General features: G+C 64.0%; 6 protein-coding genes across 13 annotated transcripts in view; 2 read left to right on the top strand and 4 right to left on the bottom strand.

The window, feature by feature from the left end:
* The first annotated feature begins 852 nt into the window (after positions 1-852).
* On the top strand, positions 853-3,151 carry INKA1 (inka box actin regulator 1). Of its 2 annotated transcripts, none has more exons than XM_034066263.1 (2): positions 853-997; positions 2,235-3,151. In XM_034066263.1, exons 1-2 carry the CDS (start codon positions 947-949, stop codon positions 3,099-3,101), a joined length of 918 nt encoding a protein of 305 aa, XP_033922154.1. In that variant the 5' UTR covers positions 853-946; the 3' UTR covers positions 3,102-3,151. The 2 variants fall into 2 exon arrangements, with proteins under 2 accessions (XP_033922154.1, XP_033922153.1); XM_034066262.1 differs by having other exon boundaries at positions 2,232-3,151.
* A 73-nt stretch (positions 3,152-3,224) lies between these two features.
* UBA7 (ubiquitin like modifier activating enzyme 7) lies at positions 3,225-11,392 on the bottom strand. The gene is made up of 23 exons (XM_034066169.1): positions 11,248-11,392; positions 11,011-11,176; positions 10,165-10,433; positions 9,895-9,985; positions 9,670-9,811; positions 9,474-9,571; positions 9,234-9,380; positions 8,995-9,153; positions 8,707-8,814; positions 8,548-8,628; positions 8,313-8,468; positions 8,044-8,209; positions 7,770-7,966; positions 7,469-7,533; positions 7,165-7,348; positions 6,987-7,061; positions 6,471-6,651; positions 6,189-6,298; positions 6,012-6,098; positions 5,733-5,924; positions 3,854-3,955; positions 3,683-3,783; positions 3,225-3,403 (listed from the first exon to the last, which is right to left on the bottom strand). The coding sequence occupies exons 1-23, from the start codon at positions 11,355-11,357 to the stop codon at positions 3,277-3,279; spliced, it is 3,114 nt and encodes a 1,037-aa protein (XP_033922060.1). The 5' UTR covers positions 11,358-11,392; the 3' UTR covers positions 3,225-3,276.
* TCTA (T cell leukemia translocation altered) lies at positions 11,316-12,003 on the top strand. Its single transcript, XM_034066174.1, has 2 exons — positions 11,316-11,666; positions 11,902-12,003. Exons 1-2 carry the CDS (start codon positions 11,356-11,358, stop codon positions 11,942-11,944), a joined length of 354 nt encoding a protein of 117 aa, XP_033922065.1. The 5' UTR covers positions 11,316-11,355; the 3' UTR covers positions 11,945-12,003.
* Positions 12,004-12,049: 46 nt separating this feature from the next.
* Positions 12,050-14,144, bottom strand: AMT (aminomethyltransferase). Of its 5 annotated transcripts, XM_034066172.1 has the most exons (8): positions 13,835-14,144; positions 13,679-13,759; positions 13,437-13,568; positions 13,205-13,283; positions 12,937-13,082; positions 12,676-12,856; positions 12,396-12,551; positions 12,050-12,283 (listed from the first exon to the last, which is right to left on the bottom strand). In XM_034066172.1, the coding sequence occupies exons 1-8, from the start codon at positions 14,093-14,095 to the stop codon at positions 12,105-12,107; spliced, it is 1,215 nt and encodes a 404-aa protein (XP_033922063.1). In that variant the 5' UTR covers positions 14,096-14,144; the 3' UTR covers positions 12,050-12,104. The 5 variants fall into 5 exon arrangements, with proteins under 5 accessions (XP_033922063.1, XP_030898192.2, XP_033922061.1 ...); XM_031042332.2 differs by having other exon boundaries at positions 13,679-14,144; XM_034066170.1 differs by having other exon boundaries at positions 13,205-13,568; positions 13,679-14,144.
* A 104-nt stretch (positions 14,145-14,248) lies between these two features.
* NICN1 (nicolin 1, tubulin polyglutamylase complex subunit) lies at positions 14,249-17,943 on the bottom strand. The gene is made up of 6 exons (XM_034066547.1): positions 17,779-17,943; positions 16,969-17,142; positions 16,422-16,535; positions 15,932-16,003; positions 14,785-14,889; positions 14,249-14,639 (listed from the first exon to the last, which is right to left on the bottom strand). Exons 1-6 carry the CDS (start codon positions 17,941-17,943, stop codon positions 14,598-14,600), a joined length of 672 nt encoding a protein of 223 aa, XP_033922438.1. The 3' UTR covers positions 14,249-14,597.
* Positions 17,944-18,284: 341 nt separating this feature from the next.
* Positions 18,285-22,158, bottom strand: part of DAG1 (dystroglycan 1) — a 52,700-nt gene continuing 48,826 nt past the window's right edge. For all 3 annotated transcript variants that reach the window (XM_034066204.1, XM_031042335.2, XM_005141571.3), the window contains exon 3: positions 18,285-21,868. In XM_034066204.1, the coding sequence (XP_033922095.1) occupies positions 19,460-21,868 (2,409 nt within the window). In that variant the 3' untranslated portion in view covers positions 18,285-19,459. The remainder of the gene's footprint in view (positions 21,869-22,158) is intronic.

The following is a 22,158-nucleotide window of genomic DNA, read 5'->3' as shown; positions in this document are numbered from 1 at the left end:
GCCTGTCTCCTGTCCCCCCCTTTTGGTCCCACACCCAGAGTCTGGCAAAGGCTGCCCCTGATGCTGTGAGCCTAAAGTGCCTACCTGGGGCACAGAGGCTGAGGAGGAGGAAGGTGAGGCGTCCGTGCATGCCCATGGCTTGCTGGCTGTTTAGGACAAGCTGCAGCCCGTTGCCAGGGGTGCTGGGCACCACCCGGCCCAGCGTCACGGCGGCCATCCGCTAACACCAGCCCAGCCCCGGGGCAGGGACAAGGCACGGCCCCGGTGCCCCGAGCTCCCCCCCGGCCTTTCGCCATCCCCGGCCGGTGCTGGGCAGGAGGGCAGCGATGCTCCGTTGGGTTTCGCTGCTGTATCACGCTGCCTCGCCACGCAGCACGCTCGGGACCCGAGAAAATTAGCTGGGAGGTAATTTTTGGCCGTGTTCTCCTTCATTTGCAAACCAGAGCCGCTTCTCCCGGAATTCCTATTAAGCGCTATTAGTTCCAAATTAATAGGCTCTGACGGAGCGCGGCCCCTGCGGCCGGGGTCACCTTTCCCTCCTCCGGTACTCAAATCCATTTCGGCAGCCCGGGAGCCACGGCAGCCTCACCCGGGCCCCTGTAACGGGGCTGCCCTGTTCCGGCCGAGGCTCCCGGGACCCCTGGCGCTGGGCTGCTGCTCAACCGGTGCCCCCAGTCCTGCCTCGCCCGGCGGTGCCCGGGTGGTGCCCGGCGCGGGGCCCCGGGGCTGCGGGGAGGGGCGGGGCGGGGCCCCGGGGCGGCGGTGCCGGTGCCGGTACTGGCCGGGCTCACGTTACGGCAGCCCCATTGGCTGCGGCCGGGCGGGGCGGTACCGCCCAGGCAGCGCCGGGAGGCGGCGGGGACGGGCGCGCTCCGCTGCTACTGCTCCGCCGCCGGCACCGGCGGGACCGGGACCGGGAGCGGGGCTGGGCTGGGCTGGGCCGGGCATGCACAGCGCCCGCCCGGACTCCTGCCCCGGACAGCTCGGCGCCTACCGGGTGAGTGCTGCCGCGGGCACCGGGAGCGGACGGGGCAGCCCAGCCGGGCACCGCCGTGATGTAAGGCATAGCCGGTGACATCAGTACCGTGACATCACGGCGAGGCCCAGGCGGCGCGGGGTACGGGGGTGACCGCGGGGTCGCGGGTGTCCGTGGGACGCGGTGTCCGGCCGTCGGGTGCTAGCGGCACTGCCGCCCAGCTGCGCTGCCCTGCGGGACAGGCGGTGACAGGGTGGCCCAGCCGGCTCCCCTGGGCCTGCCGCCCGCCTGCCCGGCTCCCCACCGGCCGGTGCGACGGCGTCCCCGGCCGGCGCTGGGACAGGGCAGCCCGGAGCGGTGGCACGTCGGCAGTGGGGCTGGATGGGGGGGTTCCATTCAGCGGGGAGGGGGACGGGAACTGAGACAGGGACTGGGACACGGACAGCACGGCCAGCAGCTCCGTTGGTGTCGGCCAGGGGGGACGGGTTTACTGCGACCGGGGAGCGATCCCTCCTGCTTGCTCGGCTTCCCGTGGCTCCAGAGCAGAAAGGAAAGCGGACGTAACACCCTGCTTTTGGGTTCAGACAATAGGAATTCAAGAGAGAGGAGCGGCCCAGCTGCAGGAGCCAGCCGCCCCTTCCAGCGCCCGTCAGGCCACGCTCCGCTCGGGCCCTGCTCCCCAGCCCCCCACACTCCCCACCACTGCTGAGGGTCCCTGGCCCTGGGCACAGGCCTGGCTGCACCCTGACGTCAGCCGGTGTCCCCGGCTAGAGGGCACAGGGTGGGTGGGGTGGCCCTGCCAACGCGTGGGGTGAGCGCCGCACCCCAGCATCCTTGGGTGCCCCGAGGCTGCAGCCTGCCCTGTGCCACCGAGCAGGGTCCTGCCCATCGGGTGTCCCGGCTGCCATCCCACCGCGCTGGGGGGGGATTGAGGGGCCAGCTGGGGGGCAGTGGGGCGCCCGGCTCCTACGTGCCGTGGCCCTGTGTCATTTCCCGCAGGCACGGCCGGGGCTGGGTGCCTGCTTGCTCACCTGACATGCTGCTGCACGCCGCCTGGCTCCACGTAGGAGCCGCAGGAAAGCGGGGCCCGGGGCTGCAGGCAAGCTGGAACCTGTGTCCTGCTCCCCGCTGCACGCCCTGCTCTGCCAGCAAAGCCCACCTGATCCGGGGCTGGGGGCATGGGGGGCACAGAATGGGGGTCATAGTGCTGGCTGGGGGGAGTGGGGACGAACTCACTGACCTGCCCTTTTCCCAGCAGGGGTGCCAGCGGGAGGCTGGGGCAGCACCACGGGTGCACATGCACAGCACACGGCCAGCACCACATCCCGTCGTTGGGGCCCCCCGTGCCCCATGCCCCCCGCGCCCCGGCTCGGCAGCGGACTCAGCCTGCAGCCTGGAGCCAGGGGGTGAGGAGGAGGTGGGGGGGGGCCCGGCCACCCGCTCCCCCCCAGCCAGCGAGCGCAGCCTGGAGTTTGACTCGGGGTACTCGGAGGCGTCGGGAGGCACATGGCGCGAGGAAGAGGCTCCGGTGCGGCGGCGGCACCCGCTGCCCTGCCAGCGCGCACACCGGCTCTCGGCCGGCCCCACTGCCCCCCCGCCTGCACCCGCCCGCCGCATCCGCCCCAAATCCACCTCGGACGCCTGCCTCGAGCAGTGGAGGGCACTGGAGCCAAGCGACACACAGGACTGGACCGTGGCGCTGCTGTCACAGAGCCGGAACCGACAGCCCCTAGTGCTGGGGGACAACTGCTTTGCTGACCTGGTAGAGAACTGGATGGACCTGCCCGAGGTGGGCCCCGAACCCCGGCGCCGAGCCGGTGCTGAGCCCTCCCGCCGGCTGGCCAAGCCTCCTGCTTTCCTGCTCAGCCTCTCAGGCAACGTGCGCCGTAAGCTGGCCAACATGGCCCGGCCTCGCGGAGGCGAGGCTGCCCGGGCAGGGGGCCGGGAAGCCACCAAGCGTTTCTCCTGCCCGCTGGGGCTGGGCGGGCAGCCCAAGGGTGCCTGCTTCCACCAGTCCCACAGCAACATTGCCCAGCTGGCCACGGACTTCCACCGCTTCACTGCTCTCATGAACAGCCGCAGCCGCCAGCCCATCATCTGCAACGATGTTATTGGCTACATTTAGCCCTGCCCGTGCCCTCCTCTGCTGTAAATAAACCCCGGTTTTGTACGGTATGGGCACAGCAATGTTTATCCTGGGCTGCCTGCACCCCAGCTCTGGGGTATGTATGGGGTTTTGTGACAAGGGTCAATGCATCCTGCAGCTTTTATTGCATGGGGTGGGGATGCCAGCCCCTCACTCAGGGTAGGAAGCACATGAGAGGGGGACGGGTAACTTCAGCCTCAGCATCCTCTTCCTCGCACACATAATCCAGCTTCAGCACCCGCTGCTGTGGCTCCCCGGCATCCTCCAGGGTCGCTGATAACCTGTAGCAGGGAAAGGGGGTCTTGGGATTCTCTTTTGGCCCCCCTAGTCTGCCTTGGTGCCCCAGGGGAGTCCTAGGACCCTCTGGGGTGCCTGGTCAGGCTGCAGGGATGTAGGGGCCGGCAGAAGGGGCCGGGCAGGGGTCCCGCCATGGGAAGTGCTGCCGGCAGGATGTTTATCCAGCAGCTGGCTGGGAGCTGCAGCTGGAGCAGCTCAGGATGGAGGAAGATGTGTCTGGCAGCACCCCCAGGGCAGGACTGGGCCCAGAGCTGTGGACCTACCTCTGTTTCCGCATCAGGGCTCGTATTCCTTCGTTCTCCCCACTGTCATAGAGCACAGTGAAACCGTGCAGGAGCACGGTGACGGTCAGGCCATGTGTCCTCTGCAAGAGGTGGGTGTCAGGATCCTGCCAGGGTGATCCAGCTGGGTGCTGGGTCCCACACAGGGCTCACCTGCATCCAGTCTAGTATGTTCTGGACTGTCATCTCCTCCCCATCTGCGCTGACTGCCCGCATCTCCAGCCGGTCCCAGCAGCTCCACTCCCGCCCACAGTACTGCAAGTGGGAGTGCAGGGTAGCAGCCAGCACTGGCACCCCACATCATGGCTGCCCAGCCCCATAAAGCAGGGACTGGTGGGCATGAGGGCTGGGTACAGCAGGAGATCAGTCTGAGGCAGGGAGACAGGGACACACAGTAGTCCAGAGGCAATGGGGGACACAACTGTTTTCCCAGCCCTGCTGAGATCCAGGGAGATGGAGGGGCACAATCCTCCACCTACCACTGTTGGGCCTGGGGGGCAATAGGAGCACGGCTATCATCCCCCCCTTCCAGCACCATCAGGGTCCAGTGACCCCAACACCACTGCAAGGGCCAGGGTTGGTGTGGGGCTGTCCCTGTCCCCAACCCCGGGCCAGGAAACATGCACAAAGGACCATTGAAGTGCTGCCCAGCCCCACACAATCGCCTCTTCTCACGCCTTCATGTCATTCTGCCCCCCCCCCCCCTTCAAACCCAGCTCCTGCCCGAGGGGGCCAGCAAGGCACCAGCCCTGGGGCCGAGTGCCGGATGCAGCCCCATGTGTCTGGCACGGCTGTGCTGCCATCTGCCCTAGCTGCGGGCAGCACCAGATCCCGCCTGGCCCTGGCCACAGCCCTGCTCGGGAAGGGGTGTTCACACCTGGCTGCTCCCCTCCTGCCTCCTGCTGCCTTCTCACCTTCTGCCTTCTGCTGCCTTCTCACCTTCTGCTGCCTGCACTTATCCCACCAGGGTGGAAAGGGCTTAACCCCATCTTCACCAGGGCAGCGACTGCCCAGCACAGAGGAAACACCACTGTCCATCCCAGGACCCCCATCCCTCTGAGGCTGTCCCCAAGGTGGGCTCCCCAGGCCGTGCAGGACCACAGGTCATGCCACAGGAGACATGTGCTCCCACCGTGGCTAAGCAGCCGGACACAGAACATCCCACTGAGTGCCACAGAGGTGCCAGGTGCTCTGCAGGGACTTGAGGGCATGGCCAGCGCCAGCAGCATCCTCCACCCAGGGCTGGTGCCAACCCAGAGCCATGGCAGACACACTGCAGCGGGCTGGGCAGGCAGTGGAGTGTGAGGGGGCTGCGGGGCAGCCTGAAGCAGGGCTGGAGCTGGTGTAAGGCAGTGGATGTGCCTCCCTCCCCCTCTTCCTGCCCCCGGCCCTGGGCCCCCCGGGCCAATCTGGTTCCAATCGGTGCTTCCTGCCATGCCGGAAGGGCTGCCTCGCACGCCATAAACCCCCAGACAAAGGGGCCTCTATTGCCCAGACGGTCCCAATCTGGGCCTGCCCCGGCCCCCACGCTCCCCCCGGCAGCCTGGCCCCCCGCCACCAGGACCCCCGGCCCCGCTCCCCCCGGACAGCCCTTCCAGGCCCGGTGCCAGCTGCACTCTGGCTGCTACAGCTGGTTTCCATAAGCCAGATGTGTACGGCTGCTGTGGCCCCCTGGCTGTGGGGATCATCATGAGGCCCATTGTGGGGCAGTGGGGTTGCCTCAGCCCCATGGACACCCCACAGTGTCCCAGTTGGGCCCAAAGCTGGAGCAAGTGGGACAGTGGCAGCCACTTGGTCCTGGGGGGCGGCTGCAGGAAGGAGCTAGTTTCTCACTGCCTGGCAGTGTGCCCAGTCCATTGCAGTACCTTGATCCATTTCCGGAGCCTCATGGCCAGGCCTGTCCCTCCTGCATGGCCTTGCTCCTAGGTCCCCTTGGCACGGCCCCACACCAGCTGTCACTGAGAACTAGGGCACCCCAAGACCCCTGGGTGTCCCCCCCAGCCCCATCCTGCCCTGGGAAAGAAAGACCTACCCAGTAGACGGAGGATGGCAGGGGCTGGAAGCGGAGCAGCAGGCAGTCAGACAGGGAGAAGTTGCTGTTGCGGTAGCAACTGAGGTCCCGGCACCCCCACACCAGCTTGTAGAGCTCCAGGCATGCCAGCCCAGCCACAGCCGCTGTGGTGGTGATGATGGCAGGCACAATCCGCCCTGTTATCCGCTTGCTCTGAGGACAGGAGGGGTGTCACTGGCTGCCCTTCACAGGATGGAGACCCCTGCACAGGCAGGGACCCCCATGGGTTACCCATCTTACCATCAGCCGACTGGCGGCAGGGATGCTGTAGCTCTCTGCACGCAGGTTGGATGCTGCTGTGATAAAGTCTATGTGGATGTCGTTGTCCTGTGGGGAAGAGTATGGGGAGATTAGCATCCCCGGGGGGACATAAACCCCCCCCAGGCTGAGCAGGGCTGCCTGTATAGCCCTGGGTACCTTCTCGAAGTGGATGGGCTCCATTAGGGGCACTTGTGCCTCTTCACCCCTTATCAGCTCCTGTCTCTGCTGCTCCAGGTCCCGGGTGAGCTCTTCCAGTCTCTCGCCATCTGGTGGCACAAGGACCCCATGGGTGGTACCCAGGCACTGTGGGGGGCATGGCACGGTGCCCCCCTCTCAGTCTGAGTGCTGGGGCAGGGATGAGCAGCACTGCAGCCCCACTACCACCAGGCTGGACCCAGGAGCCTGGGGACATGTCCTGGGGGACCCAGGGAGCATCACCTGCTGGTACCTCCTCCTGCTCCTCTGCGAGGTGCATCTGGAATCCCTCCTGGGGCACGAAGGGTGGCAGGACCACAGTGCGGAGGACAGTCTGGACAGATGCACGGTCACTGCATGGTGGTATCTTGTGTGACTGGGCAAAGAGGTGGGCAGCAGCCATGATGTACTCCAGGTGGGTGTCCTGTGGGGCAGAGTGGGGGCCATGGAGTGCCTTGTTGGGGTGGTTCACAAGCCCACACAAAGACTGCCTGCACTGCAGAGCAGCCTGGCTTTGCACTCAGGTAGAGATGGAGGTGCCTCTCCTCCTCCAGCCACAGAGCACACATGGGCATCAGAAATGCCTTCCTGATCAGGAGACAAGGACAGACCCAGCCCAGGGCCTGGCATCCCCAGGTGGGCTGTGGCAGAGGGAGCACAACTACAGTCAAGCATGCACTGTACCCCCAGCACAGGCTCAGCTGTGACCCTGCCCGTGCTGTCCCCAGCAGGGACCCCACAGCTCTCCTATGCACTCACATTGTCGGGGTCGAATACCAGTGGATGGGGACAGGTCTTGTCCCATGTCCAGAAGGGGACACCCGGCCTGACTTCCTGGCACAGGAAGGGTAAAGTCAGGCCCTGGGATGCTGCAGCGGGGTGGGCAGCACAGGGCAGGTGATGCTGGGGGTGCCAGCCCCATGGACACTGTGCTCACATGCTCCGGGGGGAAGGTGTGCAGCAGCTGGATGATGGCATCATGGTAGCAGCTCTGCCAGTGCCTGCAGGCCCAGCGCACGCAGTCCTGCCAGTCCCGTGGCCGCTCCTGCAGGATCCTCCGCACTTGTTCCAGGACCTCCACAGCCTTCCCTGTTGGCAGCTGCTCTGGGAAAGCTGGATCTCTGCAAAACCAGGCACCACTGCTGCTGGCCTGGGAGCAGTTCCCCAGGGCACCCAGGTGGGACACGGTGGTCTGTCCCCCTCTCCCCATCCCCTGACACCACTCCCCCAGGCCCACTCACACCATGAAGCGGTTGACATGCTCCGCAGGCAGCTGGAAGAGCCCCTCAAACTCATCACGGGCCCACTGTGGAGGGGGAGCGGGTGTTGAGCACTGGGATCCCACAATCACATCCCCCCCAGCCCAAGCCCAGGGGGAGGGAGAGGCCATGCTGGGGCTGGGGCCAGTGGTAGAGCTTGTGCTGCCAGCAGGAAGCAGCTGGGGCCATATCCTGCATGTGGCCCACTGCCAGGAAATGGGAAACGAAGACAAAGGTCCCGGTGCTTCTCACTGGGTGCTGGTGCCGGTGTGGCACAGCCTACCTGCAGTGTGTGCTGGATGGTGTGAGGGAAGTACCGCAGGGTGCAGAGGGGGAAGGTGACATCCTCAGGGGCAGCAGCCGGCGCCAGCAGCTTGGTCAGGTGGGGCACCATGGCCAGTACGTTCCCCCGTGGTCCCTCCGTACCCGCGTCCAGCAGTGGTGTGAGGGAGCGGGAGCAGCAGCTCTCCAAGTAGGCACCTGCAGGGAGCCAGGGGTGCTGGGGAGCCGGAGGGCATGGCCATGGCCATGGCCCCTTTACCCCTCCCAGCACTCACGTGCCTCCAGTGTGTCCAGGGCACTGGCAACACCATCCAGGTGCCGGAAGAAGTCATCCCCGTAGAGCATCTCGGTGGCAGGTCCCACCTGATCCTGACGAGCTGTCACTCTGACATCAGGGTTCATGCGCCGCACAGCCGCTGCAGCCACCACCGACTTTGGCTTCTGCCCAGGCAGAGAGAGGGTGAGCAACTCTCCCCACCCCACAGCCCAGTGGGGGCAGCAGGACAGGCAGGGTGCCCTCTGGCACTGCATCGAGGTGCCTCACCGCTATATCCGCTGAACGGTAGAGGAGCTGCCGATGGAGGTTGGAGAGGGCGACGGTGTCCATGTCAGTGACAGTGAGGTCCCCCTCTGGCCCGGCCGCCAGCCCCATCATGGCAAAGTTTTTGAGCAGCTCGCAGCCGATGGCACCGGCTCCCACCTGCCAGGGCAGAGCCACTGCAGCTCCCCAGGCACTGCTGCCTGCTCTGCAGCCTCTCCTGGTGCCCACCCCAGCTCACCACCAAGTACTTCTGGCGGCCCAGCAGCTCCTGGAATGCGGCCCCGAAGACGGCAATCTGCCCATCATAGCGAGAGCCCCTCTATTGAGATGGAGGAACTGCATGAGCACAGTTCCGCAACACCCTGGTACCCAGGTCACCCTCTGTGCGTGCTCTCACCGGGACACAGTCCTCCTCTGTCAGCTGAGTGACTCCCTCCACCGTCAGGCACTCAAGGGCATCAAAGTACAACCACTGGTCCAGGGGCAGGAACTTCCCAGTGATGGCCTGGGGCAAACGGGGCCCTATTGGTCCAGGTCCATGGCCAACAGGGTCCCCATATCCCAGCCCAGCCCTGCTGCTCAGCCCAGCGTCCCCAGACAGGCAGCAAGTGCCCTCTCGTGGTCACCAGACGCTACAGAGCACGACCAGCGGGATCACAGGGCCAGAGAACCCCATCCCGCTCACCTTTAGGGCTTCCTGGGCTGCCACGGCCCCGACAACAGCAGCCACAGGGCACAGATCCCCTGCACTGACGCTGGCAAAAGCTCTCACGACGTCCTCGTCCAGGGCACCCGGCTGCATTGCCAGGCTCCACGCCAGCTCCAGCACCCGCTCGGCATCTGCCTGTGGGCAGAGGGGTGAGGGCAGCCCCGGGCAGGGTGGTGGGAGCTGGGAGGGTGGGAAGGGGCAGGACAGGGACTCACCAGTGCCCTTGGCCGGGGCAGGCGACCCTGCTCCTCACGGAAAGCGTGCAGGGCCCTGAAGGCAGCGTGCAGGCTGCGGCTGCGCGGCAGCTCCTCAGGATTTGACACTTGGATCTTGGGCTCTACCAGTGCCTGGGACAGGGGCTTCTGCCAACACAGCACCAGGGCTGAGGTGAGCACGTCAGCCAGCCTGAGGCATGGCAGGATGTGGCAGCACCATGGGGCCAAGGGGGCACTTACATAGGAGTGCACCTGGGGCAGGCGCACCTGCGAAACCAAGCCCCTGCAGCAGTAGGGTGAGAAGGACCTGGTGTCACCGATCTTCAGCCTGAAGGCATCTGGGGACAAGGAGGGGATGAATGTCATGGTGCCCACCAAGGATGCAGCGAGTTCACCAGACCTCAGATGGAGCAGCCAGGATTCCCTGGTGGCTCACCCATCACTCGCACGGGGACAGGCTCCTGATCGTTCAGCTCCGTCATCCCCTCCACACCAGAAAATGTCACCAGGTCACCATCACTGAAGAGGTGGCCACGGCTGCCCTCCATCCCCACGCATGTCACTATGCCTGGGTTGCCCTGAGGAGCGGAAGGGACGTGAGGAGGGGGTCCTGGGGGAGGCAGCAGTGTTTTGGGGGAGCCTGCAACAGCTGTTGTCCTACCTTGGAGATGTGCTTCACGGCAGCACAAACCGGCTCCCCTTCTGCTGGGTCATTAACGATGAAGTGCTCCCCAAAGTCACAGAACAGCTGCCTGAACAGGACAGATGGGGTTTTGCCAGAGAAGCCACCTCACCTGAGCACTGCCAGGTCCTCCCTGGACACAGCAGTAATGCCAGTGGGATGGGGAGATGGGCTGCAGAGCAGGGCTGGGGACTCTGGGGACAAGCTGACCCAGAACCAGTGGCAGGACCCTGTACAGAGACCTCTTACCCTGCCAGCCCCTTAGCATCAGCCACGATGAAGTAGATGCCTTGGGCATGGCAGAAGTTCCCAATGCGGATCTGCTCTTCCAGCGGGGACTCGGTCAGCACCACCACATGTGCCTGTGCTGTGAACGGGCTCTGCTGGAAGGAGGTGAGGAAGGCCTCTGACAGCTCCCCGGTGTAAGCCACCACTGCCACACGGGGGTTCAGCTCGGCCAGGGCCCGCCGGGACGCCTCGGCTCGGTTCTGCCCTATGTCGCTCTCCCGCAGGAGGAACTGTGGGGTGGGCATAGGGCAGGTTCGGGGTGCTGCTCACCACAGCAGAATGCCCCACAGGACCCTGCCCATGCTGGTATGGGCCCTCTGATGAGGACCACACCTGTGATACGGACACCTCATGGGCCCTACCCGTGACAATGAGGGGGCTCCATGGGCTGTAGCCGTGACAGGAACCACCCATCCCACACTCTTACCAGGACCCCACATGTCTGGTACTGGGAGCCCCCTCACCCCATACCAATGCAACAGGGATCCCTCAGCTGCACCTACACCCATTACTGTGAAATCCCCCTACACCAGTACCTAGTACTGGGACCCTCACTGGTATCTGTACCCATTACCAGGACCCCTCTCTATACCCAGACCCATTATGGGGGAGCCCCATCCATACCTGTACCTATTACTGGGACCCTTGTCTGTACCCTACCCGTTACAAGGCCCTCTGCCCATGCCTATTACGAGGATCCCCACCCAGACCTGCCCCCAATACCGGCATCGCCCTCCTCCCATCACCGAGACACTCATCTGTACCAGTCCCTGTTACCGGGACCCCCCCCCCCCGGCCCCGCGGTACCTGTTGGGCTCGGTCGGCTACGGAGGCCTCTCCGCGGTCGTGCAACACGACGCGCCCGGTCCCTGCCAGCACCAGCGCCGTTGCCACCTGCGCTCCTGTCCCCCGGAGCCCCGACACCAGCACCGCTGCCCCGGACACCCGGCGTGCGCCAGCGCCCAGCACGTACCTGTGGGGCCCGGGCCGTCAGCGGGACACGGGGGCAGGACCCACAGCCCCCGTCCCGGACCCGCTGCTCACAGCTGCCGTGAGTACAACCCCTCCTCCGCGCTGTCCGCCATGACGGCCCCGCCCGCAGCGCAGGCCCGGCCCCCCGGAACAGGCAGCCCTCGGTGCCGCCCGGCAGCCATGTCTGCGGGCTGGCAGGCGCCGTGGAGGGCGCTGGGTGCGCTGGGCCGGGAGCTGGCGGCCGAGTGGGCAGCGCAGGACGTGCGGGCCGCGCTGTGCCAACTGCTGCTGCTCTGGCTGTGCCTCAGCCTGCTCGGGGTGCGCCTGGCCTGGCGAGCCTACGGCGGAGCGGTGGCCGCGCTCTGCTACCGGACGGGCCCCTCCGCCCGCCGCGGCACCGGTCCCGAGCCCGCTCGGCCCCGCGCTCACTCCTTCTCCCCCGCCGGCCGGGCCGGACGCAACGGCACTGGCGAGCGGCACTGCCCGCCCCGGTGAGTCCCGACCGACACCGGGCCCCGACCGCTGCCACCCCCGCGCCGCGGCCTCCCCACCGCCCAGCCCGGTACCGGCACCCCCGTGAGCCCCCCCCCCATCCCTGCATGTCCCGAGTGTCCCCCGGGGAGTGCCACCGGACCCAGCGAACGCCCCTCCGGCTGCAGCCCCACACCAGTGCTCCCAGTAAACGCGGCCCCAGCCAGCCCTGCTCATGCTGCCCCTCTCTTGCAGGGACGGCCTGGCAACGGAGCCAGGGAAGACACACCGGGAATGAGGACTGCCAAGACGGCCGGGCACTGTCTGCACCATTAAAGCACTGTGCCTCACCTGCCACCCCTTGCTTTGGCACCTGCTGCCATCACCACAGAGGAGACAAGACTGGGGAAGGGACATTTATTAGGGCTGGGGCACTGTGCCCACAGCAGGCGATGGCCTCACTTGGCCATGTAGTACTGGGTGGGCACGAAGGGCATCTTGGTGACAAGGGCCGGGTGCTGCTTCTTCCGCACCTCAACGGTGAGTGTGGTGCCAGCCCGGCTGTGCGCTGCCTCCACATAGCCCATGGCGATGTTCTTGCCCAGGGAGGGTGAGGGGCAGCCGCTGGTCACGGTGCCTGTGGACATGAGGACAGGGGAGGTGAGCAGGGGGCTGCCAGTCCCAGCACCCTCCCTTGCCACAGGTGCAGTTTGGGGTTATACCCACACCAGCCCCGCTGCCCCACCTACCCACAGGAGTGCCCTCGGAGCTCAGGATGGCCATGTGGGGCCGTATGGGGGGTCCCACCGACGTCAGCCCCACGCGCTTGCGCTTTGGCTTCTCTTTCACTTGTGCCATGATGATTGCCGCGCCAGGGAAGTCCATGGCCATGCGCCGGCGCTTCCCTGTGGGGCAGAGACGGGTGAGGGTCTTTGATGTCTCCTGGTCCCCTTCTGCCCTGTTGGGGACCTGGGGACACCTCACCCCTCTGCTTGCCCCAAGGAGGAAGTGGACATGGCCACAGCCTACCCAAGGTCCACATCAGCCCAGCCTCAGCAGGTGTGGTGGTCTCATCGATGTCATTCCCATAGAGGCAGAGCCCAGCCTCCAGGCGCAGGCTGTCCCTGGCTGCCAGCCCTGCCGGCCACACCTCCGGGACACCCAGCAGCTGCTCAGCCAGTTCCACTGCCCGCCCTGCGGGCACTGAGATCTGCAGGGACATGGCAGGGTCAGTGGGACATGGCTTTGCCCTCCCTTGGTGCCTCGGTGTGGGCACACCTCCCACGGTACCTCCACGCCATCCTCGCCAGTGTAGCCGCAGCGTGTGACCCGGCAGCCTGGCACGCCAAAGACCGTTGTGGTGATGCTATTCATGAAGGAGAGCTTGGCTAGGTCATCTGACAGCCCTGTCTGCAGCACCCGTGCCATGGAGGGACCTGGGGAGGCAGGTGGCTGGGAGACAGCCCTCGGTGTCCAGGGAAAGGTGGGATGGGAAGAGGGCACTGACATCCATTGGGCAAGGGCCCAGAGGAGGGCAGGCCCTTGTGGGCCCTGCTACCTTGCAGAGCCAGCAGAGCGTTGTCCAACACCTCCACGTGAATGTCACTGCCGGTGGCTTGCAACTCTGCTGCTCTGCCCTGCCAGGGTGACAGTGAACTGCTGCCATGGGGGCCAACCCCATGTGTGGGCATAGCCACCTCTGTGCATGCAGCCACAGATATCCCCAAGAGGTGGGAGGACTCATTCCCACCGTGCTTCCCCCCTCCCACAGGGTTCAGGCAGCCATGTACCCTCATGATGGCCAAGTCCTTGTCAGCGCAGCTGGCATTGGACACCACGTAGAGGTGATCTTCCAGTGTGTTGGTGACGATGAGGTCATCCATGATGCCACCTCTCTCATTGGTGAGCAGTGTTAGGGTGCCCTGTGGGACATGGCCCTCAGGAGTGCGAACAGGCTGCTCATGTCCTCCTGTGTCCCTCTTGGACATGCCCAGGGCCACCTGGCCCTGCGAGACACCTCGTACCCCAATACCTGTCCTGGCTTCAGCTCAGCGATGTCCCCCACCACCAAACTCTCCATGAACCTGATGCGGTCCTGGCCGTACACACGAGTCTGGAACGGGCCGGGAGGGACATGAGGCCGTGTGGGTGCCCCCCGCGGTCCCCAGCCCTGTCGCCCCAAGGGTACCTGCAGCATGTGTGAGACATCGAAGAGCGAGCATCTGCTGCGGGTGTGCAGGTGGGACTGGAGGTGGCCTTGCTCGTAGTGCAGCGGAAGGCTCCAGCCGGCGAACGGCACCATCCGCCCGCCTCGGGACCGGTGCAGCGCGTCCAGCGGCGTCCGCTTCAGACCTTCCCCCGCCGCCGCCGCCTCCCCGGCCCCGCGGCGAGGAGCGGAGCCCTGCGGGGGCCGCCGGGACACGGCGGCGCGGCAGCCCGTCCGCAGCATCCTCCCTCCAGCTCTCCCCGGTACGGCCCCAGGGCGCCTGGGACATGGAGTCCGGCCGGCCCCTGGCCCGCCCCCCGACCCGCCCCCCGGCGCCGGCCCGGGGGTATGCTGGGGCACGGCCACCCCTCCGACAGACAGGCAGGCACAGGCAGGGCCAACGTAGCAGCTTTTAGTGGTGGTGGAAGCACCCCCCCCATCTCCTTGGTCCCCCTTGTCCGCGGGAGCCTTTTGTCGCGCAGGCAGGGCCAGCGGCTGCTGCCTGGGGCAGACGGAAGGTGCGGGGACCGGCAGAGCGACGGGAGCTGGAGGGCACCGGCCTGGAGAGGCTCTCGAGGGCCTCTGGGGCGGCAGCGCTGCTCACCGCGGGCAGACAGCACGGGAGGAGGTGGGGAAGGGCACGGGGAGGGCTCAGAAACCCCCCAGCGCCACAGGGACAAAGGCCGATGTGGGAGCACTGGAGTCCAGGGAATAGGCAGCTCCCTCTGCCCAACACCGCCAGGGCTCACGTGTAGGAAAGCAGGTTGACATCGTAGCAGCCATCCACCTGGGAAGAACAACTGTCAGCCCTGCACTGCACCATCCTTCTACAGGGACACCCCAAACCCCCATCCTGCCAGGAGCAGCCCCTCTGGGAGGCTCCCCTGGCAATGCAGCCAGGCTGAAGCTCTGAGCAGGATGGTGGAACTCACGTCGAAGCGCCCGATGCGGGCGGCTGCCTGGCGAGTGCGGATCACCTCTGTCAGCACCCACATTTGCTGGACCTCTGTTGACACCTTCTCCGGGTCGGGTAGCTCCTGGAAAGAAACAGGCACAGTGCTGCAGAGTGGGAATGGGCCAGGTGGGCTCAGTCACAGTGAGCTTGAGCAGTGGTGTGGCTGGTGGCTGTGCTCCCTGGGAACCAGGCACTATCGCAATAGTGCCCATGCTCCTGACCTGCTGGTGATTTCTCAATACAGGGTAAGCAGGGCCCCACTCTAGGAAAATGGGCGGCCGAGGACATGGGTGACCCTGAGCCCTGTGGGCCATGGTGCCGACACAGCCCATCCCCGTTGGCAGGCACTCAGGATGACAGAAAGCACAGCGCTGGCTTATGATTAAATACCTAATTGCACAGTCGGGAGTTTCCCAGCTGTGTCCCTCTGCGGTGCTCTCTGGGTTTGGTGACAGCCTGCTGCAGGTGCTGGCTCACCCTGGGGGCCAAGTGGGACCCATGGGCTCAGCAGCAGGTCCCCAGGCACCGCTTCTGCCCTGGCCAGCCCTGCCACAGTGTCAAGGTGGTGGTGGGTGCCTCATGCCAATGCCCCTGGCATCTCCCTGGAGCACCCCTTGAGAAGGGGGATGTGATCCAAGCAAGGGACTGGGGTGCCCTCCCCAGCAGACAGTGGGCAGGGACTGGTGCTCCCAGCCTTGCTGGGGCTGGCAGAACCCTTGCCACCAATGTGATGCAAACTCTGCAGCACCCAAGTTCAGCAGCAGAATGCGGTGCTGGTGCTGGGCAGTGGGGCATCCTCCTGGCCCAGCCTGCTCACGGCTGGTTCTGCAGGTTCTCACAGACCAGCTGCCCCCTGTGCCGTGCTCTGCCTGGATTTTGCTCACCGGAGACCGCTGCCAGGCAGATGTGTCTCACAAGCTGTAAACATGCACCATAGCTGTGAGCTCCCTCTGTCCATGGGCTGCCTTGGCTGGGCAATGTACTCTGCAGCATGCACCTCTCTGGAGGGGTCTGGAGCCAGTGAGGCAGGGATGGGGCTAGCAGCCCCACCAGAATGCTAAGGCCCATGGCCAGCACCCCACATAGGTCCCTCTTCCACACAGTACCTCAGCAAGGTCACTCACCCCATGCAGGCTGGCTGGCTGCTCTGGAGGGGTCAGCTGGGAGAGCCAAGAGGGGAAATCCTTCTGGGGGCTCTGAAACACATCCAGAAGGTCACATAAGGGTGTCCCCAATACCACCTCCATCTCTCACACCATGCAGCAAGCTATGTGATTCAAAGCATAGGCATATTTATATTGCTAGGGATGTGACACTTTACCATCATTAAAGGGAACTTTGTGTTCTGAGTGATTGTTTGCCACCCTTGAGTTGTTGCAGCAACCTCCAGCTCCAGCCCTGCTTGTCAAACATCTGCCCCAGGAATAGGCAGGGCTGGGGCTGGCTGGAGCCATCCCTCCCCTTGGCCCCCAAGAGCCCCAGCAAAGGATAAGGACTTGCACCCACGTCCTTGTGTCCACTGGAGGGACCCTGAAGCCCCCATAGCTGCAGGGAGCAACACCTGGGAACAGTGGCCTGGTGTGGACCCAGTGAGGGCAGCTCCTACCCCCTCACCTTCTGTCCAGGGGGGAAAATCTGCAGCTCCTCGATGCTGAACTGGAGCCAGACTGGGGAGGGCTGCCGCAGGATGAACCGTACTGCTGTCACCTGGTCCATGTCACACAGCATCTGCTGGGGCAAGGATGGGGACAGCAGTCACCAACAAGGGTTGGCCTGGCCACGCTGCTCAGGGACAGCTTTTGGGATTGTAGGGGACCTTAAAGCTCATCCCATTCCATCCATGGGCAGGGGCACTTCCCACTAGACCAGGCTGCTCCATGCCCTGGCCAACCTGACCTTCAAGGACACTTCACTCTAGACTTCCTCCAAAAAACCCCAACCCACCCTGAATGGAAGGAGCCCGAGGGAAATGTCACCTCGTGGTGGCTGTCTGGGCTGAGCGGGGCAGGGGCAGCATCAGGACCCTTGCTGCTGGGACTGTACACAGTGGCACCCGGTGGCACAGGGCCCTGGGGACTGGGAGCTGTCCTTGGGGGGTAGGCAAAGAGGGGTGAGCCCCAGCGCACGGGTGATGCCACGGCCACGGTGCAGCTGTGCCGACCTGGTTGCGGTGGAGGGAGAAGTAGTCCTGAGCGCCCTGCTCGGTGTGCGGGCAGGGCATGAGGCACAGGTCCCGCAGGGAGGTCACCCAGCGCCGGGAGCCGCTGGGCCCGGGCCGCTGCACCCGCACGCTCAGGAACGCCGTGTAGAAGTTCTTGAAGACGATCTCCTGTACCTGCGGTGGGACCGCGGCTCAGACCCCGCCCCGGCACCCCCAGACCGGCAGCGGCATCCCCCACACCAGCACCCCCCATAGCAGAGCCGGTATCCCCCACACCAGCACCCCCATAGCGGAGCCGGTATCCCCCACACCAGCACCCCCAAACCGGCAGCGGCATCCCCCACACCAGCACCCCCCATAGCGGAGCCGGTATCCCCCACACCAGCACCACCGTACTGGAACAGGCAACCCCTTCACCGACCCCAGCACCTCCTCCCCATACCGGTACCGGCAACCCCACCCCACACCAGTACAATGCCCACCAATACCAGCACAAAGCCTCCCCCAATACCGGAGCCTTCACTCCCCATACCGGAACCGGTAACACACACCCCCAAAAAACGCACCACCTGTGCCCTCCCATACCGGCACCAGCATCCCCCTCCCCTGCTGCAGGGACGGGCACCGGCATCACTCCTCCCTTCGCACCGGGCCACCCCTAGCATCCCGCCCAACACCGGTACGAGTGTTGTCCATGGCACTACCGGGCACCGCCACCACCACCGGCATCCGCTCCCCGCACCGGGACCACTCCCCCCAGCACCCCCCGTGCCCCCCCCAGCGGTACCGTCCGCCTCAGGCCGCACTCACATCGGCGGCGGCCCCGCGGGGGAAGCGGAGGTCGATGACGGTGACCCCGGGCCGGGCGGGCTCGGTGCCCCCGCTCAGCTGGAGCGCGGCGGCGGGGCGGGGTGCGCAGGGCAGCGGGGAGCGGCCCGGCCCCACCGGCGGCCCCGGCCCCGCCGCTCCGGACATGGCGGCGCCGCGCGGCCGCCCCTCCTGGGCGGGGCCGGCACCGGGACCGGGGCGGTGCCGACCGGAAGCGGGGATCCCACTGCCGCCAGCAGGGGGCGCCGCTCGCCCGGTGCGGGTGCGGGGAGCGCGCACACGTTACCGGCAGGCGGGGCCCGTTCATCGCATGCAGACACCCCCCCCCCCCCCAAACGGACCCTAAAGGGAGCCCATGAGAGCGCAGCGTGGGTCCGAGTACGGGCGTCAAGGGGAAAGAGGGAAGTGATGAAGGCGCCTGAGCGGGGCGGCGGAGCCCGGGGCCGGCCGGCGGGGCCGAGCTCGTACAAACAACGGGCAGCGCTACACCGGGTTTAACTCTTTTAATAAACGGTTGGAGGCTGTATCAAAACTTGTAAAAAATCAGGTTTGAGACTTCACTGATGTTTGTTTTACTATGAACCGATCCTGTCCTTTTTTCTTCCCTTTTTTCCCTTCTCTTCCCCCCCACGCCCCGTTAACTTTCTATCTTTTCCAACAGCATCCCGGCACTGAGCAGCCAGGAGGAAGTGCACAACCCGCAGCCAGGGGCTGGGGAGGCTGCTCCAGCACCGCTCCCGAAAGCAGAGGCAAAGAGCACCAGCCTCAGAGACCCCCCCAACCCCCCCATCACTCAAACCCCTCTCGGGGTGCGGGGTTTGCTCCGTAAAAGGCCACCCCAACCCCAGTACTCGCGGGGGAGAAGCTGTTGCATCGAGGGGGCCCCACTCACCCTCGGGGCAGTGCTGAACCCAGAGGTACCCGCAGCCAGTCTGACTCAAGGGATGACTCCTGCATGATGTGACACAAAATGGGATTCCTTTCACTAAAAAACAAAAGAATCAACCCCCAAATCTAGAAGCTGATCCCCACCTCTGAGGAGGAGGAGGAGGCTGGCTGCCCTCCAGGGTCTCTCCTTAACTAGCCCCATAATCACCCTGGAGCTCAGCTGCAGCACAGCACTGCCCTCCCCTTTCCCAAACCTACACATCCCAGTTTAGGGGAACAGCAGATTAAATGTAAAAACTTAAAACCATCGACTTCAGAAAGTCCCTTGAATTTAATTATTTTGTTTTAGGCTACCTTTCATGTTACGTCCTGTAGCTAGACACACGTGAATAGAAAAAACAGTACAGTTAGTGTTAAAGGCAAACAGCGGAGACCCAGAGTGCTACCCCAGTGCTGCCTGCTCCTCCCGTCCCGACCCATCCCGACCCATCCCGTCCCCTCCCTGCCCGCCGCCCGGCCCCGGCCCGAAGCCCAGCCGCCAGCAAGGCGAGTTTGAGCCGAGATCTTTTGTTTCTCTATGAATAAAATAAAACCAAAGCTTGTTAGGCAAAAATAAAACAAGTGTCCCCCCGAGTCCCACGAGTGCGGCGGGCACAGCCGGGGAGTGTCTGCTGGGGCTCTGTGTTCCCGGCTGGCGAGGGGGCTGACGGCCCACAGACAGCACTGGTGTGGAGCTGGATGGAGGCCCCTTCTCCCCCCGAGACCCTCCTGTTCGTTAAGGGGGCACGTAGGGCGGCGGGGACCTGTACGGGGTCATGTTCTTCGGACGGGAGCCTTTGCCCTCCATGGGTGCGGTGAAGGGTGGGGGAGGCTGGTAGGGCGGTGCATTGGGGTCCTCGTCCCGCAGCGGTGTGTACTCCCCGATGGTGTCCTGGTTAAGCGGCGTGGTCTCTGGCATGCTCTGGTTGGGGTACTCTGGGGGGGGCAGTGGGGCTTTCTCCTCCTGGAGGATGAGTGGCATGCTGGAGGATGGTGGGGGCTTGGAGTCATCCAGCTCATCTGCAAAGATGATGGGCACGCCTTTCTTGATGAAGGTGGCCTGGTCTTCAATGGTCAGCTTTCCTTTCCTCTTCTTGCGGTAGCAAATCATAGCAATGATACCGGCCACAAGGAGGATGGCGGCCACCACCACGGCAGGGATGACAGTGTGCAGGTACACATCGTCCTCGCTGCTCTTCTCGGGGTCTTTGCCTGCCGCCACCGTCGGCGTCGCCTCCGAGATCACCTTTCCATCCTTTGTCACGGGGATGAACTGGATGTGCCTGCAGCTGCCGGAGCCCACCACCGACACGTTCAGAGGCTTGAACTCAGGCTGCAGGACGTTGGAGAACGCTGGGCTCGGCCTGCCGGAGTCATCCGCAATCTTCTTGCTCAAAGTCCGGATCTGCTCCCGTGGGCAGGGCTCCAGGGGCAGTGTGTTGTTCGTCCACTCCACTACAATGGAGCCTTTGGCAATGTCCTGCACTGTGATGGTGCTGCTGTTCCTGTCACCGAATGCCAGAGCCAGCTTCTTTACCAGCATGATCTTCTTATTGATGTCATTTACCACAGCATTGTGGTCCCCTTCCAGCCTGGCCTTGAACTTCACCGGAGACTTGTCCCCATGCGGGCGTTTGTGGACATGGATTTCAAAAGCATCCACTGCAAAAAGCCCACCTTTGTCAGTCGCATACATGAAGTACTCGTGCTTCCCTATGTGGTTGTGGTCGGGCATGCCGTACATGAGCTGGCTGGTGCTGTTGAACTGCACCCACGAGTTCTCCTCTATCATCTGCTGCTCCTTCAGCTTCAAGGTCAGCTGCAGTTTATCAGTGGTGGTATCCTCCTTGTCATAGAAGGTATCCGATGGTATTTTAACCTCGAAGTAAGTACCTTCCCAAGCATCAACTCTGTCAATGTGGTTCGTCAGCTTGGGTGGCTCATTTGGCTCCCAGGGCCGGGGGATCCCACTAGCTGTGGTGCGTATGCGGGTTGGTGGTGAGGCCGTTGTCAGCTTGGAGATGGGGGATCTGGTGGTGCTGGGGGGCTTTGTTGGACGGGGCGTTTTGGGTCTCCGAGTAGGCCTTCGTGTCATCGTTGTGGAGGAATCCGTGGTGGATGGTGTGGCTGGCTTCAGAGTGGAGACTCTCGGTTTCTTGGTGGTGGTTGTGGGTGGTGTGATCACCGCCGTGGGCTCTACGTACCCTGGCATTGTGGGGCGAATTGGCACAGTGGCTGTGCCAGTGCCTTCTGTTACCCTGGTTGGCTGGATGGGTCCCAGAGTGGGTGTCTGGACAATGGGGCCTCTCGTTCTGATGGTGACTGTAGGCTTCCTCGGCAGTGGTATGGGCTCCCGCACTGGGGGTGCCGTTGTCTCTGTTGGAGGTGCAATGGCAGGTGATGTTGGGGTGGGGACAATCCTGGTCGGTGGCTCTTGTGCTGCAGTGGTGGGTGGCCCGATGGCAGTCAGAGGCGTAGGGGTGGCATTGATCTGCCGCCGCATCCTCTTTGGGAGGTGAGGCTTCTTGTTAGCAATGTGCCAGCCAACAACAGGGTAGCCCAGGCGGGCAGACATGGTTCCTTCCTTAGCTGGAGCCTCAACCTTGCTGATGTTGGGGACGCTGTTTTGGCTCAGAGAACATCCCAATTTCCACGAGAGTAAGGCCCCATTTTCCACCACCTTCTTTGCATTTCCTGGTCCAGCCATGAAAGCCGACATGTCAAAAAGTCTGTTATTTACAACAGGAACCAACTTCATGTTATGAAGTTCTACCTCTGAGAAGCTTCTCATTCTGCTTAAGAGTTCAATCCTCTGCTTTGGTGTCATTTTTGTTAGGTCGGCATCCAAAATGACAGTTAGGATGGTGACCGGCTCTTCCGAGCCACACACAAAGGGTGCTGCATCAGTCGTGTCTTGGATGGCCGCTCGCACTGACTGAGGCTCATTGTGGTCTTCTTGGTGGACCTCAACAGAGAAGACGTTTGCAGTCTGTGGCACGTAGCTTCCATTGGGGAACGGCTGCAGTGTGGTCACCGAGATGTAATGGACGCCCTTGTCCGTGTCAAGGGGCAGCCCTTCCAGGGAGCTGCTCTCCACGTTCCAGTGTAACCAGGAAGGCAAGGAGTCCTTCCCAGCTTCGGAGATCTACCAAAGGAAGACAAGAAGAAGGTGCTCTTAGAAGTACAGCATTAGCACAGGTTTTAGCAGCAATGACACTTAATTTGAGGGATTAAAGAAAAAAAACTGAAGCATAAGGAGGGAAGAACATCCTGGCTACAGAGAAGCAGCCTTTGTCTTCTCTCTGTGGTGGCAAGGACAAGCTCTGTAGGGCGCTGGTCCCAAAGGGCTTCAAGAGCCACAGGAGGCATGAAGTCCTGCAAAGGTCTCTCACCTGCAGGCACCAGCTCTCTAGCACTTGCTGTGCAACTATGAAA

This window comes from Melopsittacus undulatus, chromosome 9 (genome assembly GCF_012275295.1).
Source record: "Melopsittacus undulatus isolate bMelUnd1 chromosome 9, bMelUnd1.mat.Z, whole genome shotgun sequence".
NCBI lineage: Eukaryota > Metazoa > Chordata > Aves > Psittaciformes > Psittaculidae > Melopsittacus > Melopsittacus undulatus.
Note: the sequence above shows the minus strand (reverse complement) of the source record. Positions and strands in the feature narration are given on the sequence as shown.

What these genes read in the sequence shown, in the direction of transcription:
- INKA1 (XM_034066262.1), top strand. Translation starts at nt 947, where the DNA reads ATGCACAGCGCCCGCCCGGACTCCTGCCCCGGACAGCTCGGCGCCTAC. An exon ending in GACAGCTCGGCGCCTACCGG is followed by an intron (nt 998 to 2,231) that starts GTGAGTGCTGCC and finishes CCCTTTTCCCAG; the next exon opens with CAGGGGTGCCAGCGGGAGGC.
- TCTA (XM_034066174.1), top strand. Translation starts at nt 11,356, where the DNA reads ATGTCTGCGGGCTGGCAGGCGCCGTGGAGGGCGCTGGGTGCGCTGGGC. An exon ending in GAGCGGCACTGCCCGCCCCG is followed by an intron (nt 11,667 to 11,901) that starts GTGAGTCCCGAC and finishes CCTCTCTTGCAG; the next exon opens with GGACGGCCTGGCAACGGAGC.
- UBA7 (XM_034066169.1), bottom strand. Translation starts at nt 11,357, where the DNA reads ATGGCTGCCGGGCGGCACCGAGGGCTGCCTGTTCCGGGGGGCCGGGCC. An exon ending in CAGCCCAGGAAGCCCTAAAG is followed by an intron (nt 8,815 to 8,994) that starts GTGAGCGGGATG and finishes CGTTTGCCCCAG; the next exon opens with GCCATCACTGGGAAGTTCCT. An exon ending in ACCGTTCAGCGGATATAGCG is followed by an intron (nt 8,210 to 8,312) that starts GTGAGGCACCTC and finishes CTGCCTGGGCAG; the next exon opens with AAGCCAAAGTCGGTGGTGGC.
- AMT (XM_034066170.1), bottom strand. Translation starts at nt 14,095, where the DNA reads ATGCTGCGGACGGGCTGCCGCGCCGCCGTGTCCCGGCGGCCCCCGCAG. An exon ending in CTGAGCTGAAGCCAGGACAG is followed by an intron (nt 13,569 to 13,678) that starts GTATTGGGGTAC and finishes CATGTCCCACAG; the next exon opens with GGCACCCTAACACTGCTCAC. An exon ending in CTGGCGAGGATGGCGTGGAG is followed by an intron (nt 12,857 to 12,936) that starts GTACCGTGGGAG and finishes ATGTCCCTGCAG; the next exon opens with ATCTCAGTGCCCGCAGGGCG.
- NICN1 (XM_034066547.1), bottom strand. Translation starts at nt 17,943, where the DNA reads ATGTCCGGAGCGGCGGGGCCGGGGCCGCCGGTGGGGCCGGGCCGCTCC. An exon ending in TTTTCCCCCCTGGACAGAAG is followed by an intron (nt 16,004 to 16,421) that starts GTGAGGGGGTAG and finishes GATGTGTTTCAG; the next exon opens with AGCCCCCAGAAGGATTTCCC. An exon ending in CCCGCATCGGGCGCTTCGAC is followed by an intron (nt 14,640 to 14,784) that starts GTGAGTTCCACC and finishes TGTTCTTCCCAG; the next exon opens with GTGGATGGCTGCTACGATGT.